General features: G+C 37.1%; 1 protein-coding gene across 2 annotated transcripts in view; it reads right to left on the bottom strand.

Annotated features, from left to right (window-relative positions):
• Positions 1-5,140: 5,140 nt before the first annotated feature.
• Positions 5,141-19,962, bottom strand: part of VRK1 (vaccinia related kinase 1) — a 35,523-nt gene continuing 20,701 nt past the window's right edge. For both annotated transcript variants that reach the window (XM_017729056.1, XM_017729055.1), the window contains exons 13-14: positions 16,858-16,951; positions 5,141-6,836 (exon numbers count right to left, since the gene is read on the bottom strand). In XM_017729056.1, the coding sequence (XP_017584545.1) occupies positions 6,754-6,836; positions 16,858-16,951 (177 nt within the window). In that variant the 3' untranslated portion in view covers positions 5,141-6,753. The remainder of the gene's footprint in view (positions 6,837-16,857; positions 16,952-19,962) is intronic.

Genomic DNA, 19,962 nt, shown 5'->3' with positions numbered 1-19,962 from the left:
CAATGCCTGCCAGTGCCCCAGGTTTCCCACGTCTCCCCTCATTTTCTGTGGTCTTCAGGGCAACATGAATTTCAATAATTTCAATAATTAATCTAATGAGGCTAAATAATTAGTCTAATAAATCTAAAATACTTGTTGAATAATCAAAATATTCCCTTGAAAGGCAGAAGGAAGAAGCATATTGCCATGAAATAAACAAAATAACTAATAAAAGGAAATTAATTTTATCACAGGCACTCAACTTCTCACATTCTAGTGCAGCAGGTATTACACAGAGGGGCAAGAAGATTCCCATGTCTTGAAAGAGCTTATAACAAAGACATTATGAAAAAAACCTGTCAAGAATGCAGCAAAAACACATATGCATTTCAAAACATTTTTTTCTCACTCCTCCAGTTTCTCATTACCTTGGACACAGTATCCTTAGTTAATCAAGAAATGTTGAGTTCAAGCACAAGTTCTGTGGTTCAGCTCAAGTTACTGGTTTGCAGCATGCAATTTCACTTCTGAATTACTCATTCCCTGTTAGGGTCTCTCTTGCAATTTTGCTCCTACCCCTAATCTTTAAAGATAATTCAGCAGTGTGCTTAACAGCCAAAAATATCATTATCTTCCTAACAGGCAAAGGATACATTTTTAGAGGAACATAAACTTGATTTTCAGATAGAGTGGTTACCTGAAGCCCTTACTGGCTTCAAATAATATTTTGGGCACTACTACCACTGAAAGGGCAAAACAGAATAGTTTCCATGCACTGAAAAAAGTATTCTGGGCAGATTTAGAGAAAATCTTGGGCTGCACTTTCACCAGAAATGGATGACAAATTTCAAAACTGTTTTTAGGAGGGCTTTGACATGAGGAAGGGAAACAAGAAATCAGTGACACAATTCACTGCCACAAACATCTCACATATAAAAATAATAAAGGCAAAACTTGTTGTCAGTCTCCAAAGAGATTTATCAGGTGATACCTGGTCTGGATAAAAGATGAATTTCAAATTCCTCTTCCACATTTGACCACACTGATTAAAAAAGGCCTGCTGATGACCAGCTCTGCCAGTGACAGAGGAAACCAGTTGTTAGACCACACCCAGATATTTTCAGCACTACATTGTCTTCTAAATGTGGTATTCTTTGCTGTATATTTTTTGCTATGGCTATTACCAAGTATTATTAGAAGTGAGTCAAGGATTGCACATTTGCTACTGCAGATCTACCCTCACCATTCCAAAGGAAACAGCTCCACAATGAGAGATTAATGAGAATGTAAGAATAAAGGCTTTTTTTTTTTTTTTAATAGATATATCTCTTTTCAGAAAGGAATTCAATTTATTACTTACACTATTTTTGTTCAGGTTTAGCAGCAGATAGACAAAATTAGCTGGAGGGTTACTTACTTTCAAGTAGATCCAGTGTTCCACTCCTCTCCTGGCAGAAAGAGAAAGGAAAGTATCTTCAGGTTTTCAAGGCACAGATCGTGTATTTCTTGTGGTATGAAGTAATTTCTTTTAATATTAAACTGTGCAATTCACCAATTCCCAGAACTGCATGTTAGAGTTTGCATTCTGAACAAAGCTAAGTACCTTCCCTTCCAGGGCTCTTTTGTCTTTTAAATGCATCCTCCTTGGTTGTATTTCATGTTATTGTGTTCTCACTGCTTCTGTATAAATGAACATATTAATCCTTAATTTTCTGGGTTTCTAGCTCCATTTGCCAAGGAAGAATTTTTCTTCTCTCAGAAGCTGCAGATGCAGATCCCCACTGTACCAGCTTCTTCCAGTCTGGAGTGGTCTGGCAAAAGGAATTAGTTCAGGAAACTTCATAAAAATGTATATTTTCTTTTCACTTCTACTGTACTTCACAGCTGTCTCACTGTGTTCTCATCACTTTTCTTTTGAGTATACTTATGAAAGCCCATAACAGCAGCTAAGGTCTGCAGGGTTGGAAAGCTGACCTTCCAAGACAAGGGGTAGAAATACAGGAGCCAATCTTTCTCGTATCAAATGACAGTTTCTCCACAACTCTTTTACTTTTTGGGGTACTCCTGAGAAAATGCAAAACCTCAATTTTGACTTGTTGCAGCATTCACAACAGGGAATAAAAATCTTCACTTATAGCAGCTTAGGCAGCTGTGAAACTTGAGGGCCATTTGACAAGTTGAAGTATTTGTATGCAGAACTAAATGCAAGGGCATTAAAATCTGACATGGAAGACTACATGGGCAGAATATGCTCCAGTCTGGAAGAAGACAGGTTTTGGCTGGGATCAGATGAAACACAGACACTAGAAAGAAGTACAAATGCAATACTGTTTGTGATTTAAAAACATGGCACTTCCATGTAGAGAAAAGTAGTCCATTTTTCTAAACCCCAAACTGGTGCTATAGATACTATTCACAGAGATAATTCATGGAATTCAGATGAATTCATGGAATCAACTTGGGCTGCTGAATCTCAAATATATCAATGAAGAAAACTGAAATGCCTACAATTTAGCATGCAGTTGCATAAAGCTATCTGACATCCCAACTAGGACTCTAGGACTTTTCAAAACAGTTGATCCCACCATATCTGCCTTCTCTCTGCCTTTGAGAAAGGACATAATGAAAACCACTTCTCACAAAGAACAGATTCCTTCTCCCTTTGAGTACCACATCATTGCAAAGAGCTCAGCACCCCCAAAACAGAATGGGAGGTAAAGGAATTGGCATTTACTGGCACAGAGCTTTTCCAATCAGTTTGATGTTGCAGTGCAGCTACAAGGAATGGCATCTGACCCATGTTCAAAGAGCATCAGCTCTATGTGCTGTTTTACAATGGAACTGGTACACTCTGGAAACCCTAATTTAGATGTCCCACTACATATGCTGGTAAAAGCACATATATACTGGTTATTCAGACAGGCCTCCCACCTCCTACAATGAAGCTACTGTTACTCACCTATCATCACCTATGCAGGGCACTGCAAACCATCCTTGAAACAGCTCATCAGCAACTGGTAGACTCTCTGTTAAAGCTGTAGCAGTATTAATATCTGATGTCTTCACAAAAGATTTTTTTCTTCTAAAGCAGGAAAGTCTGAGAAAGACATTATTAGTCACAGGATGAACCAAAGGCTGTTAATCTCCTGTCTACACCTTAAGAAAGAAAAGAGGAGAAAAAGCTAATTTAAACAAATGCTACTAGGGATAAAAATTCAGACTGATGTTAGATTAAATTACATGGGAGGCTGAGGTATCCAGCCATGGTCTTCAGTAAAAAAGAAAATTATAGGGTCTATCAATTAGAGAAGTGGTGCTCTGAGCCTATGTGCTGGCATGCTTACAGTTTTTTTAATGTCTAGCAGGATGTTTTACAAACTAAACTCAGCAAGATGACAATTCCACCAGAAGGTGCTTCAGATGGTTTTGCTAATAATTTTGATCAGCTGAAATGGAGAAAAACATCACTTCGTTTATTTGGCTTTTCCAGAACATGTCAAATCTGAGCAGAACCATTAATTGCCCCCTTCTACAACTCCCCCCGCCATCTCTCCTGCCTTCTTCCAGAAAAGACACATTTCAATTTATTTTTTTTTCTACAGGTATTCTGCATAATCAGCCTTTGTTCCCAAAACAAACTTTGGTCATTCTTCATGCACTTCCTTTCTAGAAGGAAGTGCCATTTCTTGAGAATATTCATTGGAGGCTGGTACTGCTACTGCTGCAAAGATGTAAGTGCTAACCACCATATATTGGCTTTTGTTTTAATAGCCTTTTAACCAACTTTGTTAATGGACTGAATGCAATTTAGATATGGAACTTGGCTAAAATGTAGCTTCAATTGGCTATTAAAATTTAAGAGCCAACTAAGATAGCTAATTACAAAAAAGCTCCGGTGATAATGCTAAGCAGAATTAGTAATAGCAAATGACAGTCTGTCTAGTCTTATTCCCAAAGGGAAAGAAACTCTTAACTGAGAAGTCAACCAGACAACGTGCAGAAAACCTAATTGCATTACTGGTATTATGGCATCCCAAATCTGGCAGCTCACTGGGACAAAACAGTGAGAAAAGTCTGTCAAACTACTCAGGAAAGCAACTGACCCCCTTCTTAATGCTAGCTGCAGCAAATATTGGGAATTAATTTTTATATTAACTTATTGGAAAATAATCCTGTAAAAATTATCAAACTGGCACCATCTAAAAAGTATCTTATATCCACCCTGAATTTGACTGTCTCTCCAGATATTTTAGATTAGCGGAAAATATAAACAATCTGTCTGCAAAATGTTCAAGCACTAAAAGAAGCATTCTGTGCTTCATTATCAATATCCTCATTACACCATCAGCTGAAGTGCCGACTAGTTCTCCTGTGAAGATTTATCATGTATGGTGGCCACTTTGAAACATAGGTAGCGTAGTCTTTAACATTCCCTACTCAAGTGTCTCCCTGCTGTGCCTGTAAATGTCAGTCCAGTTTTTTCACGGCTGCGCGCACAGATTAGAAACAGCAGGAGAGCTTGGGAGTATGACTACAATACTAGTAAGGACACTTGTCTTCATGGCACTGCTCAAGTGATTCTTGGAATGCAGGACCCTGCTGTTTTCTAATATTTACACACAACTGGAGTCATCAAGAGCAGTAAATGCAGTCTAAAGGCAGCTTGCTTCTTTTGTGTTAGGGGCTTTACTTTCGAACAGGGATGTCAACAAAATCCTACTGCACCCTCCACCTCCCATAAAGTGCTGTATTTCCCCATCAGTGCTTTGCAAAGCAGCAAAACACGTGTGTGCAAGCACACACTGTATGTGATCCATATGGTAGCGCTGCGGGTACAATCACAGCCTTCCCCTCTGCTCCTCCTGGCTGTCCCACACTTTAAACACTACTGCAGTTACAGCAAGCTGGAGCCTGGGGTTTTGCAGTGCCTTGTGAGCACCGACAAGCCCTGAAACAACAGTCACCTTGAATAAAAAGCACCCCTTTCCTTCACAGAACACTTGCCAGGACATCTTTTTCCAGGACATTTTTGGGGTGGGAGGAGGTAGGGGTGGCTTATGAAATTCGCTCCTCAAAACATTTTTTTCAAATATATAGAAATAACTGTTTGTCGCACTTGGCTTTGGTAGTGTCAAAAGAAAACACACACCGTGAAAACTTGGAAAGTAATCAAAGGAAGTTTACTGGTAAATAAGTTACTAAAAAAATAAAATGTCAAACAACTGAAGCACAAAAGAATGACATTAACTTTGAGTATGTGACAAGGAAGAGAATACCGTATGCCTTCCTGACAATAGCTATTCAGAGCAGTGTAACATACTTTCTGAACAAAATGATTAAACGAAGACATTAAAATGATAGTTTGATTTGAGGAGTTTTAAACATGACAGAGGCTTTAGCAGTCCTATTTTTACATCTGAAATGAAGAGAATGCTATGCTTAAAGTTGTCAGCCACACTTTGCTAAAACCCAGGAAAATGAGCCTAACAGTCAACAGAAATGAGAAAGCACCTTTTAAATGTGGTATTCCAGTTTTATTTCAAAACAACGGATTCCCTTGTTACAAAACAAAACCTCATCATTCATTCATTCAGCATTTCATGCTACAACATACTTATTTAATCTCCTGAGCAGTTACTCAGACATTATACAATCAAGCAAGCTGGACATCCACACAGACACACTCTCACTGGCTCATATGGATTCCTTTTGATTTGCCCAACTTTCAGTTGCCCTGATAAGAATGATGTTCATGCCTTATGTGTATGCTGCAGTAGATACATGAAAAGTGGTAGTGTTTCACACTGAAATTCAACACTATTTTTTGACTTACAACTCTGAAGAGAGGACTGAAAGCCAAGCAACAAAGTACTTTTACAAAAGGATTTGGAAGATTACATGCTCCTCAAGTACTGAAAAGGTAAACCATTATGTTGCTATAAGAAGCAGATGTGAGACAGTATTTCACTGGAACTAGATCCTGCACAAAGTTACTCACAATTATAACTTTTCCAGTCTTTTCACTAATATAAAAAGAAAACCTGAGGGGGTGGTTGAGAATAGGCATTGGTTTTTGGTTGGTTCTTTTCTTTGCCCTTGGCCCTTTGTCTAAAATTCTGGTCTCTTTCTTCCCAGAGAAATTGTAAATAATTGGAAAAGTGATATAAACACAAATACTATGCAAAAAAAAAAAGGCCAAAATTCAGTACCTGTCTTTCAAAGAATTGTTTAAATGCATTTTATACAAACTAGAATGGAAGGACATGATTTTTGCCTTATGTTCTGGTTTTAATTCAAACACTTGAAAAATATTTAAAAGCTATTTATGCTTTTTCAGACTTCATCTCAGTGTACATCTATGTGACCACCAATATGACTTTACTCAAAACTGTGAGAAATCAGATGCAACACTGCTGTTTCTTATATAGTATCCATAATGAAACTATTAAATAAGGCTTTATCTCTACATTATAAAGCTGGAAAAAGGGACTCTCTTTTAGTTTGCCTTTAAGACATGAATTCATGTATATAAAGAATAAAAATGCATCCCCACTTCAAAAGTTGGCAAAATTTTGCATTAGTATCTAAGTATACATAAATTATGCAAATATTTTAATAAAACATTCAAAAACAGGTACAAACAACAGTCTGTGTTTTTATAGGAGTCATCATTTAAAAAGGAAAGAAATAGATTCCAGTGCTACAAGAAAAAAAAAAAAAACAAAACACAGAAATGAGCCACTGAGCAACTTAATTTGTTGCTCCATATATTATTTACTTCTGGAGTCTCTTTCTAGTTGCTGTGTTTTTCTTGAGTTTTGGTAAGGTCATCTTCTGGGTTCTGGCAGCAACTGCATCTGCAATGCAAACAAAAAGACTTTTTGTTAAGCAAAATAACAAAAACAGATCACAAGAAAATACTTTTAGTCTTAAAAGGATAGATCAACTCAACTCATTCATTGAGCTTTAAGTGGGGATGTGGAATATGACATGGACAGAGGAGAATCTACAACTATTTCTGGGCACTGACCTTCTCCTAAAAAACATGTTGTTCAGTTCAACTTCTCCAAGAGTAGCATCAGATGGAGTTGAGTCATTTTTTTAGCTCATCTTCACCAAAAGAATCAGATCCTCTATAAAACCTACACTTCTCCTTCCTCCTCATGTGCCAACTTTTCATTTTATAATGCCTTCCAGTATTAGGCCATTTTTTGGACCTTGTGCTAAGCTCATCCAGCTCTGGGATCATAGTCTAACCCCACTCAGTAACTACCTACCATGCAGAGCTCATTCACTCACTCCCCCTCCTCTCCCCTCCCACTGGGAGGTGGAGGAGAATTGAAAACAGGAAAAAAACCCAATGGATTGAAATAGGAACAGCTTAATAATTACAATAAATATAATAATAACAAAAGTAAAAAGAAACAGATTAATTACCACACTCACAAAAAAACCTCACTGACTGATGCCCAGATCACCCCCAGCAGCAAGTGGTCCCTCCCAGCCAATTCCCCCGTTTTATATACTGGGTATGACACTCTGGTATGACATTCTCCCCCCATTTATATACTGGGTATGGAATATCCCTTCGGCCAGTTTGGATCAGCTGACCTGGCTGTGCTCCCTCCTGGCTTGTTGCACAGCTCCCCATTGGCAGAGCACAGGAAACTGGAAAGTCCTTGACTTAAGGTAAGCACCACTTAGCAACAGCCAAAACATCTGTGTTATCCACATTATTCTCATACTAAATCCAAAACACAGCACTGCACCGGCTACTAGAAAGTAACTCTATCCCAACTAAAACTAGAACACTTAGCAATGAAATTTTGATCTGGTATTCTCACAGTTTAGTGAGCTGTGGCATCTTAGAGCGTTCTGAATGGAGCTTATACAAGAGGAGGTGGAAGGCACACAGGTGTGAAAAAAAAAAAGAAGGAAGATTTCTGATTGGCAATGTCAGCTGTTACATCAGCTCAGCTATCAGTGCAACTGTGCCCACAGATTCAAGCTATCACTTGACAATATTTTATTAACAAAGGTAACAAATAATCCCATCTAAATAAGATTCCTAGTAAACCTGGCAGGCAGGTTGTTCAAAGAGACCATACCTAAAAGCAATAATAAAAACCTTCCTGCACTTTGATTCCTTCCTGCCTACTACCAGGGAAAAGGAAGAAAACAAAGCACCACAGCTCATTTCTGTGAATTGTATTCAACTGTAGTCACTTTGACAAAAAAATACTACACGTAATAAAAATTTCTATCTTTTTGCATATACAGGAACAATGAAATATTTCTCATCTCCTCATGTAGTTTTTAATTATTTTTTTCCTTCTTAATCCTAAATTCCTCCTTGAAGATAGCATGCCTCATTACTTCAGTTCTTGCTTGTAAAGCTATATACAATTCCACTGTCCATGTCAAGAGTACAGGTAAAGAAAAGTAAAACTGAATTTCATGGAAGTCCTTAAGAAAGAAGCTGCTTGCTTAAGACAACAGCCTTTGAACAGTAAGAGTCACTGATCATTCAAGCTCAATGAGTAAATTTGGGGGAATCAAGGAGGCAGACAACAATGCAAAACAAAACAACTTTACAAAAGAAACCCAGCAGTATTGTGTATAGCTCTGGGCTCTATCCTACAAAAAAGGTCTGAGAAAAATGCAGAGAAAAAGTGGTCTCCAGCTCTCTAACAAAACAACAAGAAAACATTGAATTTAACTAGTTTATCTGAAGAAAGTAAAAAAAAGAAAATTGGAGACATATGATGTGCAAAAGGTTGCTGCATAACATGAGTGTGATTTTCATGTCCACAGCAGCTAGAACAACCACTAAGCTTAAGGGAAATTCATATTAGGTAACAAAAATATTAAAAGAAAATACTTCCCCTTATCAAATCCTTTGTAATAGTAAGGATAGTTAAGTACTACAAGTGGTGTTGACCAGGGAAGTTTTAGAATAATCACACAGGTTTTAAGATAAAATATTAGCATGTATGAAGATTAACACCAACATAAATTGATTAGATTGGTGTATAGAGCAGATCTCCTCTTGATGTCCCTTATCTCATCTTCCAATCCTACGTACACTGTTTTAGAAACACACAAGTCTTAAAAGAAATAAAACTGTGCTTGAGTCAAAAAATTAAAATTTCTATAAAATCACAGAAGTTCCTTCGATAAAACCAGAGTCACAACTTTCCCATTTAAATTGCCTTCTTTGATGAAAAGAAGGACAGTGAGAGATTTGGAAACATGAAAACACAGCTAACGAGCAGATAAAATCAGGTATTATTTAGGTGACTTCTAAGTTACATCATAGGTGAGAACATCTGAAAACAGAACCATACAGAGATTTTAGACTCTCAGCAAACATCATGTAACTGAAAAATATCTAGCAGCAGACATGCCAAAAGTTAGCAACTGCATCACTTGCATATGCTGAATCTACACCTGACAAAGGCTAAGCACATGCCAGTCCCCAGCTAATGGGCTGAAGAGTTCCAGCAATTGTAGCTCTTAACCAAATTTGTAGTCATCATCATTAAATAAAACAGCTAACATCAAAAGAAGCACAAGTGGTGGAGTACATTCATCAGACACTACAAGGTTTCCTTTCTCAAAAAAAACCCCCAAACCTAATGTCCATGCATACATGCGCATAATCTTACACACACATTTTGCTCTACCTCTTTAAGAAACAAAGGTCAGTAAACCTGGAGTGGTGGATGATAGGGTGGAGAGTTCTCCGGAAGAGATGTGCTCAACTGGTACCCACACGGATGAAGTTTAACCATCTTTTCTGTGTGGACACCCTGAGTGCCACAGCAGGACAGTCTCAGGACTGACGTTGCTTTAACTACATGCCAAATGTGTTGAATTGCCACAGTTAACCTGAGAAGTGATAAGGTAGGAATGAGACTGTCCCTAACCTATGATCTTACATATGCCACTGCATCAGATCTCAGTGCAATTTTATTCCCAAGAATAATTTTGTTACTAATTTAAGTAATAAATACAGACTTGTGATTTCCAAAGCAGATAAACTTAGAACTGCCAGTTCTTCAAATCTTCCACTGATCACAGTATCCCTTTTCTCTTGCAAAATGTGCTTCAGTCATATTTCAGCTGTCTTTGTTGGTATCAAACAACTAAGTAATTTTGCTAGATGGGTCTCTAGGAGACCTTTTTCCTTCAACTGCCCCTTAAAAAAGTTCTACAGTCATCAGATTGAAAAAGAAAACAAGAAAATGGAACTCATACGTTTGTTGTTTACATATGGAAGGAATAAGAAAATAGTGTTGGAAGACTATGTTCAGCAACCAGCTGCACACATCAAATGGGAACTTAGGGCAGGCTGCAACATTTAGTGAGTTAAACACCACCCTTCTCCAATAAGTTTGGGCAGTTTGAATATGGCACCAATGAGGAGATATTTTTAAGACGACAAAAGAAGAAATCGTCTTTTAAGAAGATTTTAAAAAGATGAAGTCTTCTTTTAAGAAGACTCTTCTTTCTTTTAAGGAAGAGTCCTCTGACAAGCTCTTTCCCAACTCAGACAGGGAACCCCCGCATAACTGAAAAAACTGGTGAATAACACTTCTCAGACAAGCATTTTTCAGTACTCTGAAGCCGCTGAAGAAATTGCAAGGGCAACAAATAGTAGTTGCGGCTAGTTGGCTTTTTCTACAAGAGCTAGCAGCTCTTTTTCTACAAGAATTCAGAAATGACTCAGAAAAAAAAGAATGGAGAGACCAGAAGAATGCAAATATGGACTTGAATTCCAGTAAATATATGTCTGTGGGGTGGGGATGAGAGAGAAAAAAGTCAGTAAAGTTATGGGATGGGGCTTGGCTTTAGGTACTCTGTTCGGCCAAGTACTCCCTTTCCTGCAACAAATAAAGAAAATGCTTTACATATTCTCATAAGGAAAAACATCAGAACACAAGAATGTATTATTTATGACTTTATGCCTGTGTATTTTTTACAGATAACATCAAATATATGAGTGTTCTTTTAAAGATTTTAATATAAAATTGTTCCAGATGAAACTAAAACTGGTTTACTTCTATTTGTAAAAATTGCTTCACTGAAGATATTCCAAAACATAATTGTACATACACAGAAACCATTTGTCCCATTCAGCATGTGTCTAAAATTAACCCTCCTCTTCACCATACAGCAATTTGCAGGAGGAAGGCAGTTTAATTCAAAACATTACTTGCAATCTTGAAACAGGTTAGTTTCCTGTAAAAATCTGAGTCACTGCAGTACAATTTTTCTTTCCTGTAGAAAAATTTCACTTGCAAATTTTATATCTGAGTTCGAATTGCAATACCTGTTCAACATACTGCAATTCATCTTCAGGTCACAGAAAAACAACCAAAAAAGCAGACATCACTTTTTTTTCTTAAATTACTTGATTCTACATGTAAAGTCATTTTACAAAACCTTACACATGGAAAAGTTTTGTTACAAGTTGTTTTCTTTTAATTTAATACTTTTTATTAGCAGCAAACACAAGAAAGTCCCATGAAATGTAACAAGGAACTTAAATTACTTACATTTTAAGTGTGTTTAAGTGCTAGAAATGGTCTGAAGATCTTGTACAGAAATAAGCTTAAAATACAAAGGTAGACTCAGTAAAGAACTGTGTTCCAAGCACACACAGAAATACACAGTAACACTCTCATACTTTACATGTTGGACACTAATTTTTTCTCTTTATTGTAATTAGTGGCACATGTTCAAATTAATTCTCACTGAATTTGTCACTTGCAAATTGTCAAAAAAACCCTACTATTTGTGAAGAACCATAAAGAGAAATTAAATGCAAACCAAATCTATTTTAACCTTCCTATTCAAAATATTTTAAAATCTTCAAACTTAAAAGCACCTCCTACCACACCTTTTCTAATTTAAATAGCTTTTGAAAAGCCTCAAACAATCTTTGGACAGGTCATAAAAAGACAGATCACTTCATACTGTGTTTGAATATACTTAATGCAAAATACAGAAGTGAGTTTGTCAATTTTTCAGGCAACTAAAAACATTATTTCTCTGCTTTAAAACCCAGATCTTCCTGTTAATTTTTAGATATAACATCACAGCACTTTTAATTGCTTTTAACTGCTAGAACCAGACCACATAAGTCTTATACTAGAACATTTAATTTGCAACACTCCTGAGACAGGTAAGGGAAGATGAAGAAGGGCACAGAAAGGGACAGATCTTTCAGTCACTAAACACAGAGATGGATATACCACTTTAAAACTTACATCTACTTCCTCCTGGAGTCTGTAACAGATAGTAGTCAATACCAAATCCTCCACAAGAAGGAAGAGATGAATTACACAATTAGAATTATTGTGAAGCAAGTTTCACAGAAAATAAGGTTTTAGGGTACGAAATTGAGATTAAAAAAAAAATCTACCTCTAATGTGGGCATTGGTACAGAGTAGAAAGACAAGTCACAAGTTGCACCATAAAGAAGCTCAAAAAACAATATGATTTGCTTTCTCCTAAAGCTTGGTGACAAGGCCAATAATTCTCTAAATGCAAAAATGCGCTTAAGTGGACATTAAGTAACAAATCTTACTTGAATAAAGAAAAAAGATTTAAGGCAATAACCCAGATACTGATTTATGCAAAGGCATGCAAGGTAAATAAACATAAAGCTAAGTACCTATTAATTGAGAAATACTATTAAACCACCATTTTGGAATGTTCTTCTAACCAATCCATCAGTATGACTGTTTTCATATTGGAGTGGTTCCCATAGTTCTTTATTTATACTGCAAGCGTAACCAAAGACCCCAGTTAAGGCCTTAACACGGTGGATGCTATCCAGCAATACTGACATGCAGAATTCCTACCCTCAGTAGTATTGCCTATTTTAAAAGTACATTAAAAAATACAGTACTTTCATTGTCGTAGGTATCTTAGTATTTCTCTTTACATGTCCTATTTAATAAATCCCAAAACTGTCTTAAAAAATTCAGAACAGAAAAAAGGCTATTCTAAAAAAATTCTGTATTGCAATCTTCATCAACCCCAAGATTTAAAAATACCTGCCAGGGTAGTCATTTCTATTGTAGCTTTGAACCTAAGATTACTCACAAAACTCTTGTTTTTGCAGCATTTATGTGATTTTGACTGAAGATACCTGTACTATCTGCTTATTCCACCAAACTGATCAAAAATAAGCATATTAGTCCTATCATATTATGCACTACACCCCTGCACAAGCGTTGGTGGATACATACAGTGTATGCCAAAGTTTGGCATTCTGCTTTAACAGTATCGTCGTTTATAAGACTGTATTTTACTACTGTACTTGAAGGCAGCTAATACTGAAAATGGAGCTGCAACAGAGTGGGGAGAAAAGCTTCTAATTTAAATAGAAATCATCTCTTCTGACAGCATCCTGGTGGAGATACATTGGCTAACATAATACTTCAACGTCATCCATATTGCTTTATAAAGCTTGCAAAATTCCACTTTTCAGGAAAGCCTATGGTTTCATTATGTCAAGGAGAAAAAAGAAAAAGCTGATAACATGCTAATATAAATAAAAAACAATTTAAGAATGTCAAAATTTCATGCAACTTATTTTGGAGTTCAATACAGTTTGTTTCTCAAGCACTTTCTGAAATTCTGTTTCCAAACAGAGTTGCTCAACAGCTCTAGAAACACTGATGGCTGACAGAATTGGAGGAGGAGAAGGCCGTTAACCACCTCATCTGATATGGCCACTCTTACACTGAGAACAACCAGGGGCAGCTGACAGCAGAAGCAAGAATTTTCAGATGTCTGTCCTTTCTCAGTGCCATTCTTTCCTCCTCCTCCAAGTCCACAGACTCCACAGGCTCCCCAGCCCCAGCAGTGGCAGATTTCATTACTGGCAGAGTTCCCTATAGCCACTGAGCACCTTAAGGTACTCTACGTGCCACACAGCTGATCAGGATCTTTTGGGGATAACTAATCTTTTGAACTGGATAAGCCAAACTGCTTAAAAATCTGGTTAATGCTGATGAGCTGAACTGCAAGAGGCTGCACAGCTCCTCTTGTCACTGTTTTATGTTCAAATACTTACGAATGTTGTTTGAATACCTGAAGAGCAACCACCATTCCACCATATTTATGCCCCTTACAAACCAACAAAATAGAATTTCAACAACTTTTAAAGCATTCCGGTATGACTTCACTTCAAATTGTACAACTAAGAGGTATGAAGAAAACATCCATTTTTACTGAACTTCAAGACTTTTTTTTTAGTCACAGGAAAAACACAAAAACTAGTCAGATTTGGAAACAGAGTTTTAAGTATTTCTATAATAATCAGACCTTTTCAAATTATAAAAGCATCAGAATCAGAAAAGATTATGAAACAGTTGCCCCTTCCTTCTACACAGGTTTATGAATCACATAATAGTTGGTAAAGTTTTTAATTCCAAATTTGGAGAGAACCAAATGAGTAAGTACATGTATCACATTTCACCTGAAATCATTTCATATACTCCCTCTACTTGGTATTCATTAAACTGAGTAGTGTAAATTAGAGCCATTTCATCTGTAGCTCTATTGAACTAGCAAGAGTAAGTTCTTCTAATTTAAGCTTATGTTGAAAATCTATATAGCCTCCCAAATACCTTTACTTGGTCTGAGAAAACCTCATTGCTTACAAAAAGCTGATGTTACCAACTGGATTGCAATTCTTCAAGTTCTTTTCCATCTCCTTCTATAAGAAATTCAATCTACAATCCCAGGAAAAGGTAGTATAATATATTACAAGAAAGGAAAATATGTTCTGCACATGCATTTTGAATCGCAACCAGAAAATAGTCAGCTGTATTAATAAGTATTTTGTTAAAAAGTCTTAAATTATATCTAAAATGCTAAAACTATTAAGTGTCAGCATCATATAAAATAATTTTATTGCCTTGAAAGTATAATCCAATTACCACTTCTTCAGCCACTGACAGACTAGAGAATTTATAATAAATTGAAGTAAACAAGTAAAAAGGCATTCAAAAAAGAGAAATAATCACTGGTCTTAATGATTACAATTCTATAATATGAACAGCTGAAAATGAACAAAGCAGTGTCACCTCCTGGAATAACATTAGCTTCATTCCATGTACTTTGTACCATACAGTTTGAGTAAATATACCAGGGTAAATCCAGAACCCACCAACATTATTACTCTTTGAAAGGTTATAGTTTCCCATCCTGCAACACTCCTTTGTCAAACTGTTTTTAAACAAGGATATTTGTTTTGGGGTAGACTTCAGTCCTACTGCTTTATTATTTTTATACTAACTGACCACAGACAACATCTGGTATTTTAAATGAAATTATAAACCATAATTCTTGAGGAAAAATATCTTTGCTATTACTTGAATTCAGTCCACATTTACATAAAGGCATTACAGGGTTGGATCCATAAAGCAGTTTGACTAGACACTCGCCATCAGCTTACCCTATACAGATCTGCTGAAGATTTCTCACATTGCATTTTCAATAATCCTACTTTATCTGTCCATGACTTTTTCCAGACTGCACTGAAACTATGCCAAACTATGTTGAAAAAATAGCTTCAGCATTTTCTATCCTTATAGCTAATCCTTTCCTTGTCTTTAAACACGCTTGCTTTTGGAAGCTGCTGCTGTTAGCCCTTGGCTTTAACATTCTGTGAAGAGGAATCCTGAGGAGTCAGCATGTTCTAACAGGGAACTGGACAAGACAGGAGGACAAAATGAATGAGCAGAGAATGAATGATGGCAAAAGAACAGGGTTCAGCCACCAATTTTTATCAGCTAGCAATTCTACCAGCTTTAGGCACTACATAATTGGAGCATAATCCTTTCTTAGACAGAAACTTGAAATATTTTAACTTTATAAAGTTAATCTAAAAAATAAATTGTGAAAGATCAAAAGCACTTGCACTGCTAAAGGTAAATGGTTCTATTGGGTATTTTATGGCCACGTGGCTAGGTTTTGGTAAGCTGAGGTCAGCTTCAGGGCTAGAATCTGTAGGGAGAGATCAGCTGCTCTCCTGTGCCTGACACAGCCCTTTCCAGATGGCTCCAATACAAACACACTGTAGGCCAAAGCTTCAAAACAAACCCACTGCAGGCCAAAGCTGAGCCAAATTTGTTTGTGGCACCTCTGTGGAAGCATTTAAGAAAGGGGAAAAACCACTAGACAGGCAGAAAGGAAGCAGCAGTGCAGGGAGAAGAGTGGGAAACAGCAGACAGAACACCAAAGTCAAAGGTGGAAGTGGTACTCCACTGCACCAGAGAACATGTTCCCTGTAGCTCAGAAGACCCAGAATGCAGGAAATATCCCCTGCAACTCATATGAGAGCCCAACCTGGAGAAAATGGATATTTCCTGAAAAAACTGGGCCACGTACACCGACCCGCACGCGCCCCCCCCACAAAGGACTGCAGCCCAAAAGAGAGAGCCCACACTGGAGCAGGGGGAAAATGTAATGATGAAGGAGCAGCAGACACCACAGCACACTTCCCCTCCAGGACCCCCTGCACCGAACAAGGAGAGTGGTAGAGGAGTTTTGGGTGAAGTAGTTAGCTTGAGTTTGGGAGAAGGGGAAGCAAAGTTGTTTGTCACTATCCAAATTTATTTTAAATTTGCAATATATTACATTTATTTTCCCCAAGTTGAGTCTGATTTGCCCAAAACAAATAGTAGATAGTAATAAATTTCCTCGTCTTTGTTTTAATTCATGGGTTTTCTCAACCTATTTTCTCCTTCTGTCCCACTGAGGAGGGGAGCAAGTGGCTGAGTGGGGGTCTGGACTTTAGCCAAAGTATCCTGCCACACCAGTACATGGGACTGTCAGAACAATGTTTTGACTTACTAGAAGTAGCAGCTTTCTTTTTTTTTGGACTTCCTGTATCTTCCATTTCCGCCTCAGTGCCCTCACTGGCTGCAGCTGCTGCCTTTCTTCTTTTCTGAAGAAAAAAAAAAAAAATTTTTAAAAAATAATAGCAATTGAACTCAAGAGCAGGAAAGACTACACAAAGTAGAAAATATAAAATAAGGAAATACCTTGTGAGGATATTATATTATAAAATGTCTCCAGTCATAGAGAAAATTTATTCCTGTATTAAAACAAGAATACTAGTACTAAGCTATACACAACTTAAAACAACAGTTCCCCAATCTGCAGATCACTTTAGGAGTTGAAATTTTAATGTATGAAAACATGAGGTTTTGTGATCGTAACATGGGATGTTTTTTAACTTACACTGAATAACTGTCACAAAAGGAGCAATCTGAAAAACTTAACACATAAAAACATTTTATCCTAAGTTCCTATTAATTGGGTTTCTCTAAAGCAATTACACCACATTAAATTCAAGTTTATCTGGATTCTTGCTTCTTAAGGCTTTCTTTGCACAGCTTAAAAGTAGCTAATACCCACTTACAGTACATTTTTTTTTTAATAGCAACGATGGGTTCTGTTCCAAAGAGAGGTATTTGGGAAATCTGAACTGCATGCAAGGTACATTATCTTAAAACCTCTAAATGGATAGAACTCTTACTATCTGTGTATTACAATTAATCTTACTATTGCAAAGTATTCCTGAAGTGGTCATGGAAAATTATTGTTTTAAGCCACGATTTTTGCAAAGGATGAACTGACCTGCATCAAACATACATGAAAAGCATTGAACACTGGAGTTTTACCTTTCCTTTTTCTTTATTTTTTTTATTTTTTAATTGTGTGAGACTAGAGCTTTACTAACACAGCTTTAAAAGTGGCTACAACTTCACACAGCTCACGAGAGAAGGGGAGAGTGCATTACATCTTTCCTTTCCAAAGTGTTGCTTCATGATTACCATCTAAACCCTGCTGGGCTGAACAGATTGGTTCGATAATTACATACAATAACTGCAGTGGGCAGGTAACCCTCAGCTGGCACAGGGCAGCTCCCCTGTGAGAACTTCCATATGCAAACTGCACTGATGGAGTGCATTAGGTACATCTTTCCTGCCGGTGCACAGGCCTGATTACCGCCAGCCAAGACTCCAAGGTTAGTATGTCAGCAGATTTGTGATGCATTAGGCAGGAATAAACACAGACACTTTTGTTCATTCTGACCAAAATTAAGGAGGACTATTTCAGCACTGTACTGCTTCTACATGAGAGAGAATGCATTCCTCCCAATTGTACTAGGAAACATTTTAAACGCTCATCAGAAAAACAGATATTCAGTACATGTTACACAAAAGCAAAATACATTTATCTTGTTTCTAAGCTTATTTAATAAAAAGTGGTTTCTTAATCTTGATGCAGGTGAATTACCTAGCAGTAGAAATCAGGGAGCATTCATCTGACAAAAGCAACACCTGCACATCTGAACCTGAACATTAGAAGGAACCACAAATCACTAAGACCTGTATTTTTCCAGGCTACTTTACTCCAAATATTACCCAGCAGCTCTTCAGCACTGAACAACAATAAGATGTGGTCCTTGCTCTAAATAATTTAGTCGAGAGCTTGAAATACTTCCTTCAACACATGGTACTGCTAGCTTCTTGTTTGGCTAGAACTGCTATAGAATACCACACTCACAAACCAACATGCATTTACTATTTAAAAAAAAAAAAAAAAAAAAAAAAAAGAAGAAACCTCAAGCACAGCTGTGAACTGTGTTTCACATACTTATACATCTGGGGAAACTTGAGCCATGATACAGAAAATAAAATGCTAACTTTTAATATAGCAGACATCTGTGACTTTTACCCAGATACCAATACTGGAGAACGACTCAGATTCCAGAACAACCATGCTTATATGTAACATATAATGCCCACCATGGCTCAATTAGCTGACAGCACAGGAGAATCCTACATTCTAAGAATGTCTTTACATAGAAGCTAGAAATATTATCTCCTAGCTGTGAAACAGCATAGCTTCAGAACATCAAATAACACTGTTTTAAGAAAATATTATGGTAGATTGCACCACAAGAAATGGAGAATAGGTGTGTTAAGACCTGTTGTGATTAAATGATCAGTAGAGCCAAAATGTCATAGATATTTTGTGTTAGAGGTCATAATCTTCTCAAGGAGGGATGCCAGATTGCATTTTTCTTTTTCAAATTAGGTATTAAGCATGCCAAACAAAATTCAGCACTTGTGATCCTGGCTTTCAGAGGCGAAATGCTACTAATCAGTGGCAAATTATCTTTATGGAGAGTAGTTTTTAATGAAGTTTGGAATTTGGAGCTTATCTTTAAAACACTAAATCATCTTCTACCCTAGCCTATACTGCAGCTGCTACAAGGCCTACAAAATCCAGTATAGAAGGAAGAGTCATCTGTCCTGGTGTTTGGACAAAAGCAAGAGGGTTATGTTAACCTGATGTCCATCAATCTTATTCTGTCCAGACACTCCAGCAGTAGCTGGCATGAAGTAGCATTAAGCCCACCGAAATATGAAGCAGACAGCTGAAAATGCTCACTCAAGGAGGGTGGTAGCACTCCCTTTTTTATCTAAGTGCTTGAACATATTTGTGACAACTGAGCAAGCTAACCACACATATGGTTCCCAAAGTATATAAAAAAAAGAAACCCAATCAAAAGGCTTACTTCTATTTGATATCAGGAGGTAAGAACCTATGGAAAAGTATTATCCCACCCTTTGGGAATGGTCTTGACTAATATAGGCTAAAAAGGTGTCGCTAACCTATGACAAAAGGTAAGATTTTTTAAGTTTTTATTCCATTGAAAATGTGCACCAGACATCTCTGCTGGACAAGGACATTAAAGGTCACAGCTGTTGGCTCTGCAGCAGGCCAACTTATTCCGCAAAGAAACCAGCCAACCATTAAAACCAGATTATTTATGTCCCCAAAATACAGGCCTCAAGCCTTATCAAACCACAACGGGAACAGAACTTATGTTATCAAACTCTCCTTTTGGAGAGACCTTTACACTCTGTTCAGCAGAAAATA

The sequence above is a fragment of the Corvus brachyrhynchos genome, unplaced genomic scaffold, assembly GCF_000691975.1.
Source record: "Corvus brachyrhynchos isolate BGI_N302 unplaced genomic scaffold, ASM69197v1 scaffold1, whole genome shotgun sequence".
Lineage (NCBI taxonomy): Eukaryota > Metazoa > Chordata > Aves > Passeriformes > Corvidae > Corvus > Corvus brachyrhynchos.
The sequence above is the reverse complement of the archived record's forward strand: the minus strand, read 5'-3'. Positions and strand labels throughout refer to the sequence as shown.